Source organism: Salvelinus namaycush, chromosome 41 (genome assembly GCF_016432855.1).
Source record: "Salvelinus namaycush isolate Seneca chromosome 41, SaNama_1.0, whole genome shotgun sequence".
Lineage (NCBI taxonomy): Eukaryota > Metazoa > Chordata > Actinopteri > Salmoniformes > Salmonidae > Salvelinus > Salvelinus namaycush.
In genome coordinates, this window is record NC_052347.1 from 17,238,435 (window position 1) to 17,260,864 (window position 22,430).

The following is a 22,430-nucleotide window of genomic DNA, read 5'->3' on the forward strand; positions in this document are numbered from 1 at the left end:
AAAAGGAAATCTAGCGCTTGTTTAATTTATTTTTGACCTGATTTATCTGTTTCTTTACTAATTCATTATTTTTTTCATTGGGCTTGATTTCTTCATTCCATTGTTGGTTGATTTGTCAAATTGATGCCAGCCCTATAGTATTTTACTTTCTTATATAATATAGACCCCAGGATTATTTTCATTTGTTTCCACTGGACTTGAATCGTCCATTTATTTACAATTGCTTTTCTTATTTTCCCTGTCCTTCATTTCCCGTCCCTGTTTCTCTCCTTGCTTTTCCATCTTGACTATAATAGCCCTGACATAGGGTTATTCAAACATAATTAAACATAAAATATATACAAATTCAGCATTATATGCCAACAATAATTGTAATTAATTTCGCATCTAAGAGACGTATTGACTTGCCAGGCAGAATTGTTGTAAGCCTACCATTACTCTAACACCACCCCCACCCTCTTCTCTTCATACATTTGAGCTCATATTCATTCAGTGCTATCCATAGAATAGTACTTATCTGCAAACCTTGCATATCAAGAAACACATTTCCAGCGATCTACACGTGTTAAATACTACATTGTAAAGCATGAGACAAAAGCTAGTCTCAAAGCGTAATAGCCTACTGAATTTTGATTGAGGCTATCCCCTTTTCCATTTATATTACAGTCTCTCTCTACCTATCACTTACCGTGATTGTATATTATACATAATATTATCTCTACATTAGTAGGTTTATGCTGCAACTGCCAGTGTAGGCTAGTTGTAGTCATAGGGATAGCAGTTGACGCTACAGTCCATTTTAGAGGCCATTACTTTGTCCATAATTCTTATATTTGAGGTAACATCACTACCCTAAAAGGAAACCCAATTTCTCTTAGTCAGTCCTCACCCAAACGCAACCATAAGGTTCCTACCGCATCCACCTCCTTCCCCCTCCTTTCGCTCAAATATATCCCATTTTTTTAGTTTGGTTTGGTCCCGTAAATTTTCAAATATTTATTTCCTATATATCAAGAGGAAAGGGGGTCCCCCTTTCATGGAATGCGGAAATATGGGTCTGTTTGACCGCGGAGTTCAGATGCTATTGACCACGGTCGGCGCATTTGCCGCCTTCAGTCTCATGACCATCGCGGTTGGCACGGACTACTGGCTGTACTCGCGCGGCACGTGCAAGTCAAAGTCGGTCAGCGATAACGAGACCAGCAAGAAGAACGAAGAGGTGATGACCCATTCGGGATTGTGGAGGACGTGTTGCTTAGAAGGTAATTGAGCCACATGCGTTTTGCAGTCACTTTATTTTCTCCATGTCAGTATACCATAGTGATTACATTTTAACCTTTACCTACATGTAGTAAAACCTATCCCACTCGTTGACGTTATAACTTGTATCCCTTCCTTTGCTTTTCTACTGACATATGCCATGTGGATCAGGTTTATCTTAAGCCCCATACAGTGTATCAAACACAGAATTGGGCCAATGAACTACTGTAAGAACCCTCCATTTCACACCTCTTAGACCTATACACAATCCCCAAGTGACACCTTCAAAACATTACTTTTCTACATTCTTTGCCACCAGTCGATTGTATTGTTCAAAACAGCACCAAGTGACCATGCCATTCTTCAAACATTTCTAATTGTAATAACATATGATAATGACCAGTGCACAAGAGCAACAGAGAGTCAGCCATTCCTGTCAAAGGTCTATTTCCATCCAGACCCCACCTTTGACCTCGGGATGATGGGGTGCCTTAACAGTGCTTGTCATTTACCCTTTGACCTGGCAGTGCTTAGTATTTTCTGAGTTGTCAAACACAGTCACCTCTCAAGCGCAGGTTCAAGACCACCTCCCACGTCTTGACTTGACACACAGCGGGGTCTTGTTTCCTGTCATGCTCTGGCGGAGGCGTCAGATGCTGACTTTGAGCGTAACCTTGTGAGGTCACGCAGCGTTACATCTTCTTAGCAGAGAGATTCACACAGGCCTCCTGTCTCTCTGCACACTCCTCCGTCATTTGATAAGCAATAAGCAGTCAGTCTCAGGTCAGATCTCTGCTCTAACATCCTGAGGTGAAGTCAGCCCCAGGAAGTGGTTCATGAAAATAATGTCAGTGCCATTCAACTGTAAAGATCTGATGATTTGAACTCTTCAAAATGTGTATGTTTGCACAAAATAAAGTTACTGTATGTGTTTTTTGGCATGTTAAATTCACATTGGCAAAAATGTATAAAAAAATTGGAAATTACAGGGATGTATTTTTATTTAGAGAGTTTCCTGGGCAAAAGTACTGTTTTATGTTAATTTCTTAATCGACATTACTGGGTAATTTTGACCAAGGTAGGATGGCTGACGTTGGCCATGTCTGTCAGGGCGGTTTAAGCATCTGCTTAAGGTTTGTTCAAGGTCTGTCTGACACCCTGCAGCTACCCTTTCCAGGAGCTCTCTGCATCTGTTCTCCTGTGCTAGCCAGGACATACAGTGGGAGAGCCATTTTAGGTCTCAACGTGACCCATCACAGGTTAACTACAGCTGTGGAGAGGTTTTCAAAGACTAGAGATTTTTAACCTCTGTTGAAAATTCACACTTATCTGTGAAGGTGGAGAAAATCAGTGATATGACTGGCCTTTGCCTTAGTCAGGCTGTTATGTAATTAACAGACAATTGTTCATAGTCCAGACCTGACCAAAATCTCCTATACTTGGCACAAGGTGAATTACAATTACAAAGCCCATATGCCGCAGCTTCTCTTTTGTGGCAAGATAACAGCCACCCTCCTTTGAATTGGTGATCCAAATAGCAGGAAATGAACACTGATTTGTAATTTGCGATTCCTGAATGGTCTCAGGCCTTGATGAGGGGAGGAAGCGGAGAACGGCACCATCGCATTTACACATCGAGGTCAGATTCATTTGAATACCAATCCAAACGACTTCCTGCTGTGGAAATTGGGCTTAAAAAAACGCAATCGGGTGAATTTATTCATGGGTAATTAGCACAATTTATACCGAAATCTGTGATATTGAAAAATAGGAAGTAAACTGCAGAGCCGGATCCAGCTGCCATGGAGTATAAGCAGCAGCTCAGCCACAAGAAGCTCCTGCTACAGACCAGGTGTGGTGCTGCTATGTCTGCCATCTCAGGTGGATATTGTAACTACAGCATGAAGAGGTTCATGCCAATGCTGAAATCAAGTGGGTACTTTGTATGGAAAATCACCATCCTACACCTTGTGTCTCATATATCGGTAGCTACCTTGTTGCGATGGATGATGATGCATCCTGTCTGTATCACATCTGACAATGCAGACAGTGATTTGCTGTAGCCCAGCTCTGGCCCACTCATACAGCTCATGTTGTGTGCCCAGGTGGGCGAGGGGTTGTGTTTGTTTAATCAGCTCCTGGAGAGTCCCTGATCACAGAGGGGAATGTCCACACAACCATCTACCACTCTACTGCTCACTCCAGGCCCTGTAATACCATACCTAGCCTCGCCCATGAGAAAGTAACCATACAGGCTGAGAGTGTGTGTGTGTGTGTGTGTGTGTGTGTGTGTGTGTGTGTGTGTGTGTGTGTGTGTGTGTGTGTGTGTGTGTGTGTGTGTGTGTGTGTGTGTGTGTGTGTGTGTGTGTGTGTGTGTGTGTGTGTGTGTGTGTGTGAGCGTGCGTGCGTGCGTGCGTGCGTGCGTGCGTGCGTGCGTGCGTGCGTGCGTGTATGCATGTTTGTGTGAAGGTAGAGGCACTTCTCACTGATCTCTCCTCCGGTGAACATTCAGGTCCTTTTCCCTCTCCAGCACTGGTTCCATAAAATATGGCTTATATAGATTTTGTAGATTTACACTTGTTTTCACTAGTCGCCTGTGCTATCAGTCATACTGAAAATGCAATAGCATATGCCATCGCCAAAGCATGCGATTAATTTGTGAAATCTTACATTGCCCTTGGAGCTGGTTCATATGAATGCCGAGTCCCTTGATCTGTTGCAGTATTTCATTCAATTGTCCTGACATCAGAGAAACCAAACGATGTGTGCTATCAGCAAAGAGCCCTCCACAAGATTTGGCAACAATGTGCCCCTGGCTTACTATTTGGGCAAACAACATCTAACAGGAGTAACACAGTCCATTACGAGGAAGGTCAAAGATTAGAATTCAGCATACATCACAGTTCTATGCTTGCTCCACTCATTCACATCAAATGAGACGCAGTCATTTTAATATGTTTTGTATTGCAATTTGCACTGTATTATACAGTATATTGTATTATGTAGGTGGGTGGCCTTGTGAGAGCCAGAACGGCTCATAGGGCAGGAGTTATCTCCTGTTTCTGAAGCGTGAGGTAGAGGCAGGAGGTTATGTAGTATTATGTAGTGTTATGTATATTATTCACATTTACATGTTAGTCATTTAGCAGATGCTCTTATCCACAGTGACTTACAGTACATACATGTTCATACTTTTTCGTACTAGTCCCTATGGGCATCAAACCCACAAATCATGCTCTACCAACAGGAGGATTATGTATATTATATTATGAATATTAGGTATTTTATTTGTTGTTTTGTTTCCTGTTTGGACCCGAGGGAGAGTACTTAGGGATCCCAATATAATACTAAATACTAAATTCCTCTTCTACAGTGAGAAATAAATATTCAAGACTACATTTTAAACGCAGAATAAAATCCTTTGGAGCCTATATTGTCATAGTCACCCTAATACACTAGCACCCAGTTATACTAGCTGTTATACTAGCTGTTATACTGGCAGTTATACTAGCAGCTATACTAGCTGTTATACTAGCTGTTATACTGGCAGTTATACTAGCAGCTATACTAGCAGTTATACTAGCTGTTATACTGGCAGTTATACTAGCTGTTATACTAGCTGTTATACTAGCAGTTATACTAGCTGTTATACTAGCAGTTATACTAGCAGTTATACTGGCAGTTATACTGGCAGTTATACTAGCTGTTATACTGGCAGTTATACTAGCTGTTATACTAGCAGTTATATTAGCAGTTATACTAACAGTTATACTAACAGTTATACTGGCTGTTATACTAGCAGTTATACTAGCTGTTATACTGGCAGTTATACTAGCCATTATACTAGCAGTTATACTAGCAGTCATACTAGCAGTTATACTAGCTGTTATACTAGCAGTTATACTAGCAGTTATACTGGCAGTTATACTAGCTGTTATACTGGCAGTTACACTGGCAGTTATACTAGCAGTTATACTAGCTGTTATACTAGCTGTTATACTGGCAGTTATACTAGCTGTTATACTGGCAGTTATACTAGCTGTTATACTAGCAGTTATACTAGCTGTTATACTGGCAGTTACACTGGCAGTTATACTAGCAGTTATACTAGCTGTTATACTAGCTGTTATACTGGCAGTTATACTGGCAGTTATACTGGCAGTTATACTGGCAGTTATACTAGCTGTTATACTAGCAGTTATACTAGCTGTTATACTAGCTGTTATACTAGCAGGTATACTAGCAGTCATACTGGCAGTTATACTAGCAGTCATACTAGCTGTTATACTGGCAGTTATACTAGCAGTTATACTAGCAGTTATACTGGCAGTTATACTAGCAGTTATACTGGCTGTTATACTGGCAGTTATACTGGCAGTTATACTGGCTGTTATACTGGCAGGTATACTGGCTGGCAGGTATACTGGCAGTTATACTAGCTGTTATACTGGCAGTTATACTAGCAGTCATACTAGCTGTTATACTGGCAGTTATACTAGCAGTTATACTGGCAGTTATACTGGCTGTTATACTGGCAGTTATACTAGCTGTTATACTGGCAGTTAAACTAGCAGTTATACTAGCAGTTATACTGGCAGTTATACTGGCAGTTATACTAGCAGTCATACTAGCGGTTATACTAGCTGTTATACTGGCAGTTATACTAGCAGTTATACTAGCAGTTATACTAGCTGTTATACTGGCAGTTATACTAGCTGTTATACTGGCAGTTATACTAGCAGTTATACTAGCAGTTATACTAGCAGTTATACTGGCTGTTATACTGGCAGTTATACTAGCTGTTATACTGGCAGTTATACTGGCAGTTATACTGGCAGTTATACTGGCAGTTATACTAGCTGTTATACTGGCAGTTATACTAGCAGTTATACTAGCAGTTATACTAGCAGTTATACTGGCTGTTATACTGGCAGTTATACTAGCTGTTATACTAGCAGTTATACTAGCAGTTATACTGGCAGTTATACTGGCTGTTATACTGGCAGTTATACTGGCAGTTATACTAGCAGTTATACTGGCAGTTATACTGGCAGTTATACTAGCAGTCATACTAGCGGTTATACTAGCTGTTATACTGGCAGTTATACTAGCAGTTATACTAGCTGTTATACTGGCTGTTATACTAGCAGTTATACTAGCAGTCATACTAGCTGTTATACTGGCAGTTATACTAGCTGTTATACTGGCAGTTAAACTAGCGGTTATACTAGCTGTTATACTGGCAGTTATACTGGCTGTTATACTAGCTGTTATACTAGCAGTTATACTAGCAGTTATACTGGCAGTTATACTAGCAGTTATACTAGCTGTTATACTAGCTGTTATACTAGCTGTTATACTAGCTATTATACTGGCAGTTATACTGGCTGTTATACTAGCTGTTATACTAGCAGTTATACTAGCTGTTATACTGGCAGTTATACTAGCTGTTATACTAGCTGTTATACTAGCAGTTATACTAGCAGTTATACTAGCAGTTATACTGGCTGTTATGCTGGCAGTTATACTAGCTGTTATACTGGCAGTTATACTAGCAGTTATACTAGCAGTTATACTGGCAGTTATACTGGCAGTTATACTGGCTGTTATACTGGCAGTTAAACTAGCAGGTATACTGGCTGTTATACTAGCAGTTATACTAGCAGTTATACTGGCTGTTATACTGGCAGTTATACTAGCAGTTTGTCACGATCGTCTTGATGAGGAAGAGTGGACCAAGGCGCAGCGTGATACAAATACATCTTCTTTTATTAGAGAAGACGAAACACGAAACAAACACTTTTACAAAACGAAAAAAAACAACAAACGACCGTGAAGCTACAAACGAAAGTGCATACACAAGCTGGTAACGTTAGACATAGACAATTACCCACAACAGCCTAATGCCTATGGCTGCCTAAAATATGGCTCCCAATCAGAGACAATGATAGACAGCTGTCTCTGATTGAGAACCATTCAGGCAACCATAGACATACCTAGACACCTACACTAAACATAACCCCATACACTCTACCAAAACCCCCTAGACACTACAACCACCCAAGACGAGACAAATACACACAAACATCCCATGTCACACCCTGACCTAACTAAAATAATACAGAAAACAAAGAATACTAAGGCCAGGGCGTGACACAGTTATACTGGCTGTTATACTAGCAGTTATACTAGCAGTTATACTGGCTGTTATACTGGCAGTTATACTAGCAGATATACTGGCAGTTATACTGGCTGTTATACTGGCAGTTATACTAGCAGATATACTGGCAGTTATACTGGCAGTTATACTAGCAGTTATACTGGCTGTTATACTGGCAGTTATACTAGCAGATATACTAGCAGTTATACTAGAAGTTATATTGGCATTTATACTAGCTGTTATAGTAGCAGTTATACTGCCAGTTATACTGGCTGGCAGGTATACTGGCAGTTATACTAGCAGTTATACTGGCAGTTATACTGGCTGGCAGGTATACTGGCAGTTATACTAGCAGTTATACTGCCAGTTATACTAGCAGTTATACTGCCAGTTATACTGGCTGGCAGTTATACTAGCAGTTATACGAGCAGTTATACTGGCAGTTATACGAGCAGTTATACTAGCAGTTATACTGGCAGTTATATGAGCAGTTATACTAGCATTTATACTGGCAGTTATACTGGCCTATGCTTTGGAAGCCTGTGCAAACAAGTCTGTGTATTATTGTCATACTGAGGCAGAGCCATACAAAGGGGATGACGTAGGGGGATTTGTCTGGGGCTATGTTCTGTGTGTGTTAAGCATACGGTAAACATGTGTGGTGCTAATGGATTGAGCCCCAGAGGGAGGGGGGAACACTGCTCCATCCTGTCTGGGCTGGGCGACTGCCTACCGGAGCATCCACGTTGCTCGGCACGGCCTCCGCTCTTCACAGCCAGGTATAGCACACCGCCATGCCTCGCTCCACGCTAATCTGCCCCATTCATCTTCATTACAGCGCCCCCCTCTGTCTCGGCTATAGGAGGAGAAACGAAGGAAGGAAGGAGGAGGGGGGGCGGGCAGGAGGTGCAAAAGAAGATGGGAAAATCCTTTGACAAAAGAGGGCTACTTTGGTGGCTGTGTTACCCCCCATTTCCTCCTATCACCTGTTGTATGAGTGGTTTTCTTCAGCAAGACCAATAATTCACCCCCTGCCTCGGGGTTCACTGGCAGAGCCGTTTCCCATGAAGGACTATCAGCAATAGAGGGAATACATGTGCTTTGTTTACTACCTCCATGCCGTTTGGAAGAGTAGTCCAATGCTTTGTGATGCCATATGAATGAAAATATATGGGGGCCAGCTTTACCCTCTGCATGAAAAAAACTTGAAATCCACCCACTTGGTACAATTTCCTGGTTTCTCAGTTGTGGAAATGGACTGGTGCTGAAGAGAATGCATGTAGGATGGTTCAGGGAATGAATTACCTAACTCCAGGACTTGTTCGTGTGGCCTCACTCGGTTCCTTCCTGTCAATCATCTTGAGACTATACCAGTGTGTGTGTACAGGCACTGTATCTTATGGTTTTCTACATGAGTATGTGGGTGTAGCGTTTTGAACAGGTGTGAGTAATCTACTAGTGTCACGCCCTGACCTTAGAGAGCCGTTTTATTTCTCTATTTGGTTAGGTCAGGGTGTGATGTGGGGTGGGCATTCTAGTTTCTTTATTTCTATGTTTTCTATTTCTTTGTTTTTGGCCGAGTGTGGTTCCCAATCAGAGGCACCTGCCTATCGTTGTCTCTGATTGGGAATCATACTTAGGCAGTCCTTTTTCCCTCTTTCATTTTTGGGATCTTATTTTTGCATTGGTTGTTATTTTGCCCTGCAGAACGTCACGTTCGTATTTTGTTTTGTTGTTGTCGGTGTTCATTAAATAAATAGAATGAACACGTACCACGCTGTGCTTTGGTCCACTTCTTCCCATGACGATCGGGACAACTAGTGTTTTCTCCATGTATATGTTTTTGTTGGTGTATGTGTGTTTGAGCCTGAGCACTTGTTTGTGTGTGTGTACACGTTTGTGTGTGTGTCTGTGTGTGTGTGTGCGTGTGAATGTTTACACGCGCGTGTGCGTACATGCATGTGTATATATCTGGCGTGTGTGTGTGTGTGTGTGTGTGTGTGTGTGTGTGTGTGTGTGTGTGTGTGTGTGTGTGTGTGTGTGTGTGTGTGTGTGTGTGTGTGTGTGTGTGTGTGTGTGTGTGTGTGTGTGTGTGTGTAAGAGAGAGACACAGAATGAGAGATAGTGCAGAGATTGTTGGGCTGGGCAGTGCCAGTGCTCCAGAGCAGGATTAGTCTCATAGTCCAATCAGATAAGGATTACACTGGCTGGCACATGCCCACCCAGGCTAATGACCCGACCCTAAAGTGGCATTAGGCTGTATTATGACACGGCTCCACTGTACACCCAGCTGCATGAACAGGATAACATGCCCGCATATCCGCCATCAAGGAACACAAGCATAGCCACGCACACCAGTGTACTGGCCATATCAAGTTGAATACAGAGTACTATATCCGTGGCAATTCAGAGTGGTCTGGTCTTCAACCACTTGTTGAGATAGGGGCAATAGGGGTTCATGGACAATCCCTCCCTTAGTGTTTCATTGGACTGGCTATCCACACTCGGAGGGTTGTGGAATAACGTCTGCCCCAGTCACATCCCTCCTCTCAGCTGCTATCTAAGTGACTGGGCTCTATTGCACTGTCACCTCTCCCAGAGCCCATAGATAGATGTGATTCATTTAGCTCTGACCTGTCTGCCGCTGTGGCTACAGTAGCTCTGCTCTGCTGGGACTGCAGACAGACACTACTGTTCTGGACTCTTTTATTGGTCTGTACACTGGTCCGTTCTATTGGCCACTAAGGCCTGATTATTACAGTACAGCCATTACTAGATGGGGCTGTGTGAGACTCAATCACCTTCATTACAGTAGTACAGTGTCTGTGGTGTCAGTCTGTCTGTCATTGTCCCACTGTGGAGATGGCCATGTACTGTAGTTCTACTCATTTATAATGTACTGTCCATTGCCTTGGGGTTTCCTCTTATTGGAGAGAGAGTGAATAGTGGGAGTGATTATGGTTCAGTACAGTCTTATATGCTGTTGCAGTGTTTTGGTCATGTGTAGGTCAATCACTAAGCCCCTCTTTTCTGACGTTATAACATGCTTTAGCACAGTGAAGGTTATATCACTTTCCTATCTGGTTTTCTCATTCTCATTCTATGCTCCAGTATAGTGGAGGTGTGTAGTATGTAGGAGTCTCCATGCTATTCTGAATCTCCCCTCCCCCACACTTAGCTAACTGTACCTGCCAGAGAAGGACTCTCCTGGCTTGGCAGTGGTGTGAAGCGGCATAATCCTCATCTCCATCTCCTCCATGTGCCCGTGTTGTGTGATGCAGGGGGAGATGCCATAGGAATTGGTTTAGGGTATGATTAATGTCACTGATGGCTTTGATCGATGGGAGACGTGCTGTAAACTTTGGTAGCCCTGTCCCATAAAAGCCACCCTCCTGCACGCCCACCTGCCTGCCCGCCTGCCTGCCCACCTGCCCACTCAGCGTGTAGGAGTCCCCCTGCGCCACTAAACGAGAGGGCCAGTCGTAAATTAGAAAAAAGGACACGTGTCAAAGAGGGGACCGCGCCCGGGTCACCACATGATAATTACATCAGTCCTCTCCAGTCACTGAAACTTGTGTGTGTGTGTGCGTATGTGTGTGGCTCTAGCCTTCATTTACACATGTTATTTTTACATGGCCAGGGAACAAATCAGTAGGGCACATGGGCTGGGCAGCTGGGCCAGTCGTACCCTGGGCCAGTCATCAAACCCTGGGCCAGTCATCAAACCCTTGGACAGTCATACCCTGGGCCATACTCTGGGCCAGTCATACCCTGGGACAGTCATACCCTGGGACAGTCATACCCTGGGACAGTCATACCCTGGGCCATACCCTGGGACAGTCATCAAACCCTGGGCCAGTCATCAAACCCTTGGACAGTCATACCCTGGGACATACTCTGGGCCAGTCATACCCTGGGAGAGTCCTACTCTGGGCCAGTCATACCCTGGGACAGTCATACCCTGGGACAGTCATACTCTGGGCCATACTCTGGGCCAGTCATACCCTGGGACAGTCATCATACCCTTGGCCAGTCATCATACCCTTGGATAGTCATACCCTGGGACAGTCATACTCTGGGCCATACTCTGGGCCAGTCATACCCTAGGCCAGTCATCAAACCCTGGGCCAGTCATCATACCCTTGGACAGTCATACCCTGGGACAGTCATACTCTGGGCCATACTCTGGGCCAGTCATACCCTGGGACAGTCATCAAACCCTGGGCCAGTCATCATACCCTTGGACAGTCATACCCTGGGCCATACCCTGGGCCAGTCATCAAACCCTGGGCCAGTCATCATACCCTTGGATAGTCATACCTCGTGCCAGTCATACCCTGGGACAGTCACACCCTGGGCTAGTCTTTGTAACACTATGGAATGGACAGAGGGCACTGGACTCTGGCTGCCAATAGATGTTATTGTACCGATTACAGTTGACTGTTATAGTACACAAACTTGATGAAAATACATGTGACGCACTGACACCAGAAACAGTGAGATGAGACTGAAAGAAATTAATGTATTCTGGCAGGATATTGCATGGTTACAGGCACAAATAAATAGTTCACTGCTCCTAACAACACAGTAGTCTCTTACCTTGGTTCCACATCAGCGGCCATTTCCTTAAGCAGCGGAAATCTCCCAAAGAGACCCAATAGTAAATAATAATTAACCTCAGATACAATCCATTCATTTTAAGGAGGTGAGATCCACTCCTTTTTCCTGCGATAGTGAGGAGAAACTACAGCAATCTGCCTTTTGATTAATTGGTGGTGTCCACAGCGCAGTTCATTTGCCATCTATTACACCGTATTTGCTTTGTGTCAGCGCGGAGCCCAAACACACTGCATCATCCCGGAGAGTGGGAGTGGGTAGAGTTCTGTCTGCTCCCCAACACCCTGCCATACTGTATGGGGTGTGAGGTGAGCCTGCACCTGCACCTGCACCTGGATCCAGTAAGACCAAGGCCCCGGTCCTTCACGGGGTTACGACTCCAGCCCTAGCACAACAGGCTCTCAGTGTTGCTGGGGAGAGGAGAATGAGATATTCCCACCTCTGTAGAACCCTCTTAGCACCTAGTGGGAAAGGTGCTGACAGCTCCACTCCCTGCCTGGTCCAGGTATATTTACTGTAGATAGCGTAACTCCAGTTTCATATACTCTGCAATCAATGTGTTTTAGGTATAACAATACAATGGCGCTAGACAGAGTTGTAATATGAGATGTGCAGAGTTTTCAGGGTATTGGATTTCTGCACAGCTAAAGAGTTGAGTCCTGACTGCAGGGCAGACAGATAGAGTAACGATTTTGTTGTACTCACCTGAGCCCTCGTTTCTTTTTCATTGTCAATCGACCCGGGTCAGAGAGAGTAATGTCACATTTTGACAACGTTATTGACAAGTAACATTTGAGGTTGCAAAGGCAAATGGAAATCTTTCTCACAGCACACTGACTGAAGGTCTTCTGTGCCTTACCTCCTTTAAGGGGATGTCGGTGGACATGTCTGTATGGGGGCCTGCAGAGGCCATACTGTGCTCTGACTGTGTGTCAATCTCCAAAGACGGGACTGGCCACTGTGTGTGTAAGACTGTGTGTGTGTGTGTGTGTGTGTGTGTGTGTGTGTGTGTGTGTGTGTGTGTGTGTGTGTGTGTGTGTGTGTGTGTGTGTGTGTGTGTGTGTGTGTGTGTGTGTGTGTGTGTGTGTGTGTGTGTGTGTGTGTGTGTGTGTGAGTGTGTACTCGCGCATGTGCGTGTGTGTGGGGCTGTTCAGATGGTCCTGTTAACTGCACTCCAGAGTGATTTTTTACTGCAGCCGACAGAGCTGGCAGACCCCACTGTCACAGCAAATGGTGCTTTTGGGAAAACAAACACTTGTAATGAGACTCTATCTGTCAAATGAGACCATAAGAAACTGCTCCAAGCTAAGAAAAAAAATGGAAGGTGGTGATGTCACCGGCTGACTTGAATGGGAGTAATGATGTTGACAAGGTCAAAGGGAGACTGCTGAACATTGGATTATTGGTAAAAAAAATATACACTGCTCAAAAAAATAAAGGGAACACTTAAACAACACAATGTAACTCCAAGTCAATCACACTTCTGTGAAATCAAACTGTCCACTTAGGAAGCAACACTGATTGACAATAAATTCCACATGCTGTTGTGCAAATGGAATAGACAAAAGGTGGAACTTATAGGCAATTAGCAAGACACCCCCAATAAAGGAGTGATTCTGCAGGTGGTGACCACAGACCACTTCTCAGTTCCTATGCTTCCTGGCTGATGTTTTGGTCACTTTTGAATGCTGGCGGTGCTCTCACTCTAGTGGTAGCATGAGACGAAGTCTACAACCCACACAAGTGGCTCAGGTAGTGCAGCTCATCCAGGATGGCACATCAATGCGAGCTGTGGCAAGAAGGTTTGCTGTGTCTGTCAGCGTAGTGTCCAGAGCATGGAGGCGCTACCAGGAGACAGGCCAGTACATCAGGAGACGTGGAGGAGGCCGTAGGAGGGCAACAACCCAGCAGCAGGACCACTACCTCCGCCTTTAAGCAGGAGGAGCACTTCCAGAGCCCTGCAAAATGACCTCCAGCAGGCCACAAATGTGCATGTGTCTGCTCAAACGGTCAGAAACAGACTCCATGAGGGTGGTATGAGGGCCCGACGTCCACAGGTGGGGGTTGTGCTTACAGCCCAACACCGTGCAGGACGTTTGGCATTTGCCAGAGAACACCAAGATTGGCAAATTCGCCACTGGCGCCCTGTGCTCTTCACAGATAAAAGCAGGTTCACACTGAGCACATGAGCACATGTGACAGACGTGACAGAGTCTGGAGACGCCGTGGAGAACGTTCTGCTGCCTGCAACATCCTCCAGCATGACCGGTTTGGCGGTGGGTCAGTCATGGTGTGGGGTGGCATTTCTTTGTGGGGCCGCACAGCCCTCCATGTGCTCGCCAGAGGTAGCCTGACTGCCTTTAGGTACCGAGATGAGATCCTCAGAGCCCTTGTGAGACCATATGCTGACACATGCACATTTATGGCCTGCTGGAGGTCATTTTTGCAGGGCTCTGGCAGTGCTCCTCCTGCTCAAAGGTGGGGGTAGTGGTCCTGCTGCTGGGTTGTTGCCCTCCTACGGCCTCCTCCACGTCTCCTGATGTACTGGCCTGTCTCCTGGTAGCGCCTCCATGCTCTGGACACTACGCTGACAGACACAGCAAACCTTCTTGCCACAGCTCGCATTGATGTGCCATCCTGGATGAGCTGCACTACCTGAGCCACTTGTGTGGGTTGTAGACTTCGTCTCATGCTACCACTAGAGTGAGAGCACCGCCAGCATTCAAAAGTGACCAAAACATCAGCCAGGAAGCATAGGAACTGAGAAGTGGTCTGTGGTCACCACCTGCAGAATCACTCCTTTATTGGGGGTGTCTTGCTAATTGCCTATAATTTCCACCTTTTGTCTATTCCATTTGCACAACAGCATGTGAAATTTATTGTCAATCAGTGTTGCTTCCTAAGTGGACAGTTTGATTTCACAGAAGTGTGATTGACTTGGAGTTACATTGTGTTGTTTAAGTGTTCCCTTTATTATTTTGAGCAGTGTATATATATATTTATAGTTATGCAATCCAAATATTTATTTTTAAATAGAAAAACATTATTAAAGCCATCCCATTTTAACCAACACAAACTTTGTGTAAGTTACACTCAATGTTATTTCAGAATGAATCTGTCCCAGCTTGTATCTTATCTGTGAACTGTAGCTTTAGCAGTGACGGAGTGAGTTGGGGGTTAATCTGAAGGCTGATGATGGAATATGTTCTCTACAGGAAATGATGTAAACCTGGTGTCCAGGTATGGCTGACACTCGATTATTCATGTCTATAGAGGGATAATGTATGTGTTCTGACTCAGAAGCTCAGCCACAGTCTTAGCCACAATGCTGACAACGCATCTGATTTTCCTGAAGATGAAAGACAATGCTACGGTAATCTCCAGATCAGGTCGAATCAGGGAGTTTGTCAAAATGAAGGTGCTACATACTGATGTAGCTGGGGATAAGGCTCTGCTAAATCACAGAGGGAGATGATGCAACACTTCCTGTCCAGCCCATCATGTTTAACCCCTTCTGTCCCACTCCTTTCTGTGTGTGTGTGTGTGTGTGTGTGTGTGTGTGTGTGTGTGTGTGTGTGTGTGTGTGTGTGTGTGTGTGTGTGTGTGTGTGTGTGTGTGTGTGTGTGTGTGTGTGTGTGTGTGTGTGTGTGTGTGTGTGTGTGTGTGCAGTAAGGAACAGTATGAATTTTTAATGGAGAGCAGCGTGGCTTTCCTTTGCTCTCTCAGATCGTTTTCCAGGACAGGAGTCTCTCAGGAGTTCACAACAGCATGCACATGGACTGCTCCTGTGCCATAACACACACACACATTCACAACCAGGGTCAGGAAGGAATTCTTCTCTATCACAGCTAGTGTGCACCGCTACTCTTACTGACACGCATACCTGACAAACACATGCATACAGAGAGGGAGAAATGCAGCAGCATGTACTTGAACCAGCCTAAAGGTGCTGTAACCACCATACCCCAGACCTGCTGGTCTCATGTTGCTGTAATCACCATACCCCAGACCTGCTGGTCTCATGTTGCTGTAACCACCATACCCCAGACATGCTGGTCTCATGTTGCTGTAATCACCATACCCCAGACCTGCTGGTCTCATGTTGCTGTAATCACCATACCCCAGACCTGCTGGTCTCATGTTGCTGTAACCACCATACCCCAGACCTGCTGGTCTCATGGTGCTGTAACCACCATACCCCAGACCTGCTGGTCCCATGGTGCTGTAACCACCATACCCCAGACCTGCTGGTCTCATGTTGCTGTAATCACCATACCCCAGACCTGCTGGTCTCATGTTGCTGTAATCACCATACCCCAGACCTGCTGGTCTCATGTTGCTGTAACCACCATACCTCAGACCTGCTGGTCTCATGTTGCTGTAATCACCATACCCCAGACCTGCTGGTCTCATGGTGCTGTAACCACCATACCCCAGACCTGCTGGTCTCATGTTGCTGTAACCACCATACCTCAGACCTGCTGGTCTCATGGTGCTGTAACCACCATACCCAAGACCTGCTGGTCTCATGTTGCTGTAATCACCATACCCCAGACCTGCTGGTCTCATGGTGCTGTAACCACCATACCCCAGACCTGCTGGTCTCATGTTGCTGTAATCACCATACCCCAGACCTGCTGGTCTCATGTTGCTGTAACCACCATACCCCAGACCTGCTGGTCTCATGGTGCTGTAACCACCATACCCCAGACCTGCTGGTCCCATGGTGCTGTAACCACCATACCCCAGACCTGCTGGTCTCATGTTGCTGTAATCACCATACCCCAGACCTGCTGGTCTCATGTTGCTGTAATCACCATACCCCAGACCTGCTGGTCTCATGTTGCTGTAACCACCATACCTCAGACCTGCTGGTCTCATGTTGCTGTAATCACCATACCCCAGACCTGCTGGTCTCATGGTGCTGTAACCACCATACCCCAGACCTGCTGGTCTCATGTTGCTGTAACCACCATACCTCAGACCTGCTGGTCTCATGGTGCTGTAACCACCATACCCAAGACCTGCTGGTCTCATGTTGCTGTAATCACCATACCCCAGACCTGCTGGTCTCATGGTGCTGTAACCACCATACCCCAGACCTGCTGGTCTCATGTTGCTGTAACCACCATATCTCAGACCTGCTGGTCTCATGGTGCTGTAACCACCATACCCCAGACCTGCTGGTCTCATGTTGCTGTAACCACCATACCCCAGACCTGCAGGTCCCATGGTGCTGTAACCACCATACCCCAGACCTGCTGGTCTCATGTTGCTGTAACCACCATACCCCAGACCTGCTGGTCTCATGTTGCTGTAACCACCATACCTCAGACCTGCTGGTCTCGTGGTGCTGTAGCCACCATACCCTTGACCTGCTGGTCTCATGTTGCTGTAACCACCATACCCCAGACCTGCTGGTCTCATGGTGCTGTAACCACCATACCCCAGACCTACTGGTCCCATGGTGCTGTAACCACCATACCCCAGACCTGCTGGTCTCATGTTGCTGTAATCACCATACCCCAGACCTGCTGGTCTCATGGTGCTGTAACCACCATACCCCAGACCTGCTGGTCCCATGGTGCTGTAACCACCATACCCCAGACCTGCTGGTCTCATGTTGCTGTAACCACCATACCCCATACCTGCTGGTCTCATGGTGCTGTAACCACCATACCCCAGACCTGCTGGTCTCATGGTGCTGTAACCACCATACCCCAGACCTGCTGGTCTCATGTTGCTGTAACCACCATACCCCAGACCTGCTGGTCTCATGGTGCTGTAACCACTATACCCCAGACCTGCTGGTCTTATGTTGCTGTAACCACCATACCCCAGACCTGCTGGTCTCATGTTGCTGTAACCACCATACCCCAGACCTGCTGGTCTCATGTTGCTGTAACCACCATACCTCAGACCTGCTGGTCTCGTGGTGCTGTAGCCACCATACCCTTGACCTGCTGGTCTCATGTTGCTGTAACCACCATACCCCAGACCGGCTGGTCTCATGGTGCTGTAACCACCATACCCCAGACCTGCTGGTCTCATGGTGCTGTAACCACCATACCCCAGACCTGCTGGTACCATGGGGCTGTAACCACCATACCCCAGACCTGCTGGTCTCATGGGGTTGCACAAGTCAAAAATGAACATATTGTATCAAAATGAAGTTGCGATGATGGGCTGTAAGGAGCCTGGCTTTTATATTTTGTTTCCCCTCAGTACGCCTCATACCACCTGTTGGAGAGCTCCGCGGCAGATGGCAGGCAAATGCTCAGAACACAACACTGTATTACTGTCGGCCTCAGTGCCTGCTACTGTCAATGTCAGTATCACTTATACAATTGACTGAATATCTCACTGGCTCACTATATCTGTGTAGGAATGACATCCTACGGCAACCCTGTAACCAAGTTAGCCATTGTCATATGTGTCTACAGTGGAAAGGTGAGACTTTGCTCTAGGACGCCCACAGTCCTCACAAGACTTGTCTGAAGTCCCCCGGTATCAGTTGGAAACATTAATGGAAGAACAGTATACTGTATATGGAGACTGTTTGGTGCCAAAAATAAGGGGTTAAATACATGTAAAAAAAAATGTTTAAAAAATGATGGTCATTATATTTCTTATATCTCTCAGATACAGGACAGACACTTCAGAACAAACTTCCTTTAGATTTTTGGGGGGGACTATCTGTTGTTCCATGTAGTGAATCTGTTATTCAATGCATTTGTATGGGCTAATAGCAGTAAGGCCAAATTACATTTTTTATCAAATACATTTTTCTATACTGTATATAGATTTTTTTATACTTCAAGGGGTCTTAAAATCAAATAGCTAAATGATCCTTGGTATGACCTTCTTAAAACAATTCCACATACAGTGCATTCGGAAAGTGTTCAGATCCCTTGGCTTTTTCACATTTTGTTACATTACAGCCTTTTTCTAAAATTGATTTTATTTTTTATTCTTCATCAATCTACACACAATACCCCATAATGACAAAGTGAGAACAGTTTTATTTATTTTTTTAAGCAAATTTATTAAAATTTTTAAACAGAAATACCTGATTTAAATAAGTATTCAGACCCTTTTCTATGAGACTCGAAATTGAGCTCAGGTGCATCCTGTTTCCATTGATCATCCTTGAGATGTTCCTACAACTTGATTGGAGTCCACCTGTGGTAAATTCAAATGATTGAACATGATTTGGAAAGGCACACACCTGTCTATATAAGGTCCCACAGTTGACAGTGCATGTCAGAGCAAAAACATAGCCATGAGGTCAAAGGAATTGTCCGTAGAGCTCCGAGACAGGATTGTGTCGAGGCACAGATCTGGGGAAGGGTACCAAAACATTTCTGCAGCATTGAAGGTCCCCAAGAACACAGTGGCCTCCATCATTCTTAAATGGAAGAAGTTTGGAACCACCAAGACTCTTCCTAGAGCTGGCCGCCCAGCCAAACTGAGCAATCTGGGGAGAAGGCCCTTGGTCAGGGATGTGACCAAGAACCCGAAGGTCAGTCTGACAGAGCTCCAGAGTTCCGCTGTGGAGATGGGAGAACCTTTCAGAAGGACAACCATCTCTACAGCACTCCACCAATCAGGCCTTTATGGTAGAGTGGCCAGATGGAAGCCACTCCTCAGTAAAAGGCACATGACAGCTGCTTGGTGTTTGCCAAAAGGCACCTAGAGGACTCTCAGACCATGAGAAACAACACACTGCACACTAACCACACACTGCTAGCTCTAGCCTTTTGCTAGCCTCGTTTCCTTATGTCTGTCTGATTTTGGTCAATGTTGGTGCTAGTGCCGTTTGCCCTCTGTGTTTCGAAGATAAGCGGTGTGTAGCAAACAGAGACTCTAGAGCTGGAGTCAGAAGCTTAGCCCATCATGTTGTGTGACTTGCTGCAGGGCGCCCATCTTTGTTCACAGTACAGAATAATTGCATTGGATCGCAATGCTGCAGTGTGCTATTCTATCCGGATAGCTAGAGGCTAAAGGCTCCCGCATACTAGATTTGGTTTGCTCCTAGCAGAAATCGGCTAGGCGAAGTGAACTTCTGTGCCTCGCATACTCCCTTAAAAGACCTTCGCTTCAAAAACTAGAAAAAAATGGCAATGTTACTGTTTGTCCCTTTTGAGACGCTTTAGCGTCAACATAGCCAGTATACACTTCCTCAAAAAAGTCAGAATTAATCTAAGATAAACCAAGAAATCTGTCATTCATTTTGACGTTTTTGCTGAGGTCTAACGCCTTCTTTTTCCTGCAGTCTGAACAGCCAAAAAGCTAATGGAATCGAATATTTCAAGCCACATTTCAAACCACCTTCGTTGGTGGTTTAAAGTCAGATACAAATCTGATCCCCGGCCATGCAACTTGTGTCTGAATGGTCAAATCTGATATATTTGCCCTCGCATGGTTTTTAGACTGTTATTTGGCATATCTTGTTGCTTGCTAGCAACTCTGTTGACAGTTTTACAAGGAAATTGTGGTAGCTAGCTTGTTAATTGTTTACTTGGCTCATCGCGCTCTAGCGACTCCTTGTGGCGGGCCGGGCGCCTGCAGGCTGACCTCGGTTGTCAGTTGAACAGTGTTTCCTCCGACACATTGGTGCGGCTAGCTTCCAGGGTTAGGCTGGTGGGTGTTAAGAAGCGTGGATTGCTAGGGGGGGCTTTACTTGGCTCATCATGCTCTAGCGACTTCTTGTGGCGGGCCCGGCGCCTGCAGGCTGACCTAGGTCGTCAGTTGAACGGTGTTTCCTCCGACACATTGGTGTGGATAGCTTCCGGGTTAGGCTGGTGGGTGTTAATGCTCAAATCAGTATTTATTTATTTAAAAAATGTACCCCCTTTTTCTCCCCAATTTCGATCTTGTCTCATCGCTGCAACTCCCCAACGCTCACGAGCGGCGAAGGTCGAGTCATGTGTCTTCCGAAACATGACCTGCCAAACCGTGCTTCTTAACCTTTCTAGGACAGGCGTTCCGCTGAAAAGGCAGCGCGGGAAATTCAAAAATATTTTTTCGAAATATGTAACTTTCATACATTAACAAGTCCAATACAGCAAATGAAAGATAAACATCTTGTTAATCTACCCATCATGTCCGATTTCAAAAATGCTTTACAGCGAAAGCACAACATATGATTATGTTAGGTCAGAGCCAAGTCACAAAAACACACAGCCATTTTTCCAGCCAAAGATATGAGTCACAAGAAGCAGAAATAGAGATAAAATGAATCACTAACCTTTGATGATCTTCATCAGATGACACTCATAGGACTTCATGTTACACAATACATGTATGTTTTCTTAGATAAAGTAAATATTTATATCCAAAAACCTCAATTTACATTGGCGCCATGTCAGAAATGCCTCCAAAATATCCGGAGAAATTGCAGAGAGCCACGTCAAATAACATAAATACTCATCATAAACTTTGATGAAAGATACATGTTTTACATAGAATTAAAGATGCAACCGCTGTGTCAGATTTCAAAAAAACTTTACGGAAAAAGCAAACCATGCAATAATCTGAGACGGCACTCAGATTATTTAAAAAATATATAAAATCCGCCATGTTGGAGTCAACAGAAATCAGAAATTACATTATAAATATTCCCTTACCTTTGATGATCTTCACCAGAATGCACTCCCAGGAATCCTAGTTCCACAATAAATTGTTGTTTTGTTCGATAATGTCCATTATTTATGTCCAAGTAGCTACTTTTGTTAGCACGTTTAGTACACATATCCAAACGCTCGTGCAGGTCCAGCCGAACGTCGGACGAAAACTTCAAAAAGTTATATTACAGGTCGAAGAAACTTGTCAAACTAAGTATAGAATCAATCTTTAGGATGTTGTTATAATAAATATTCAATAACGTTCCAACCAAAGAATTCCTTTGTCTTTAGAGAAGCAATGGAACGCAGGTCGCTATCATGTGAAATGCGCGTGACCAGGACCTGGCTCTCTGCCAGACCACTGACTCAAACAGCTCCCATCTGGCTCCACATCACAGTAGAAGCCTCATTCAAGGTTCTACAGACTGTTGACATCTAGTGGAAGCCGTAGGAAGTGCAAACAGATCCATATCCTACTGTGCATTCAATAGGGGCTCAGTTGAAAATCGACCAACCTCAGATATACCACTTCCTGGTTGGATTTCTCTCAGGTTTTTGCCTGCCATATGTGTTCTGTTATACTCACAGACATCATTCAAACAGTTTTAGAAACTTCAGAGTGTTTTCTATCCAATAGTAATAATAATATGCATATATTAGCATCTGGGACAGAGTAGGAGGCAGTTCACTCTGGGCACGCTATTCATCCAAAAGTGAAAATGCTGCCCCCTATCCCAAAAAAGTTTTAAGGCCTGCAGTGTGAACAA

General features: G+C 44.9%; 1 protein-coding gene across 1 annotated transcript in view; it reads left to right on the plus strand.

Annotated features, from left to right (window-relative positions):
* Positions 1 to 1,051: 1,051 nt before the first annotated feature.
* The window catches only part of LOC120034605 (voltage-dependent calcium channel gamma-2 subunit), a 67,158-nt gene continuing 45,779 nt past the window's right edge, over positions 1,052 to 22,430 (plus strand). Inside the window, exon 1 of the mRNA XM_038981211.1 lies at positions 1,052 to 1,262. Within this exon, the coding sequence (XP_038837139.1) occupies positions 1,052 to 1,262 (211 nt within the window). The remainder of the gene's footprint in view (positions 1,263 to 22,430) is intronic.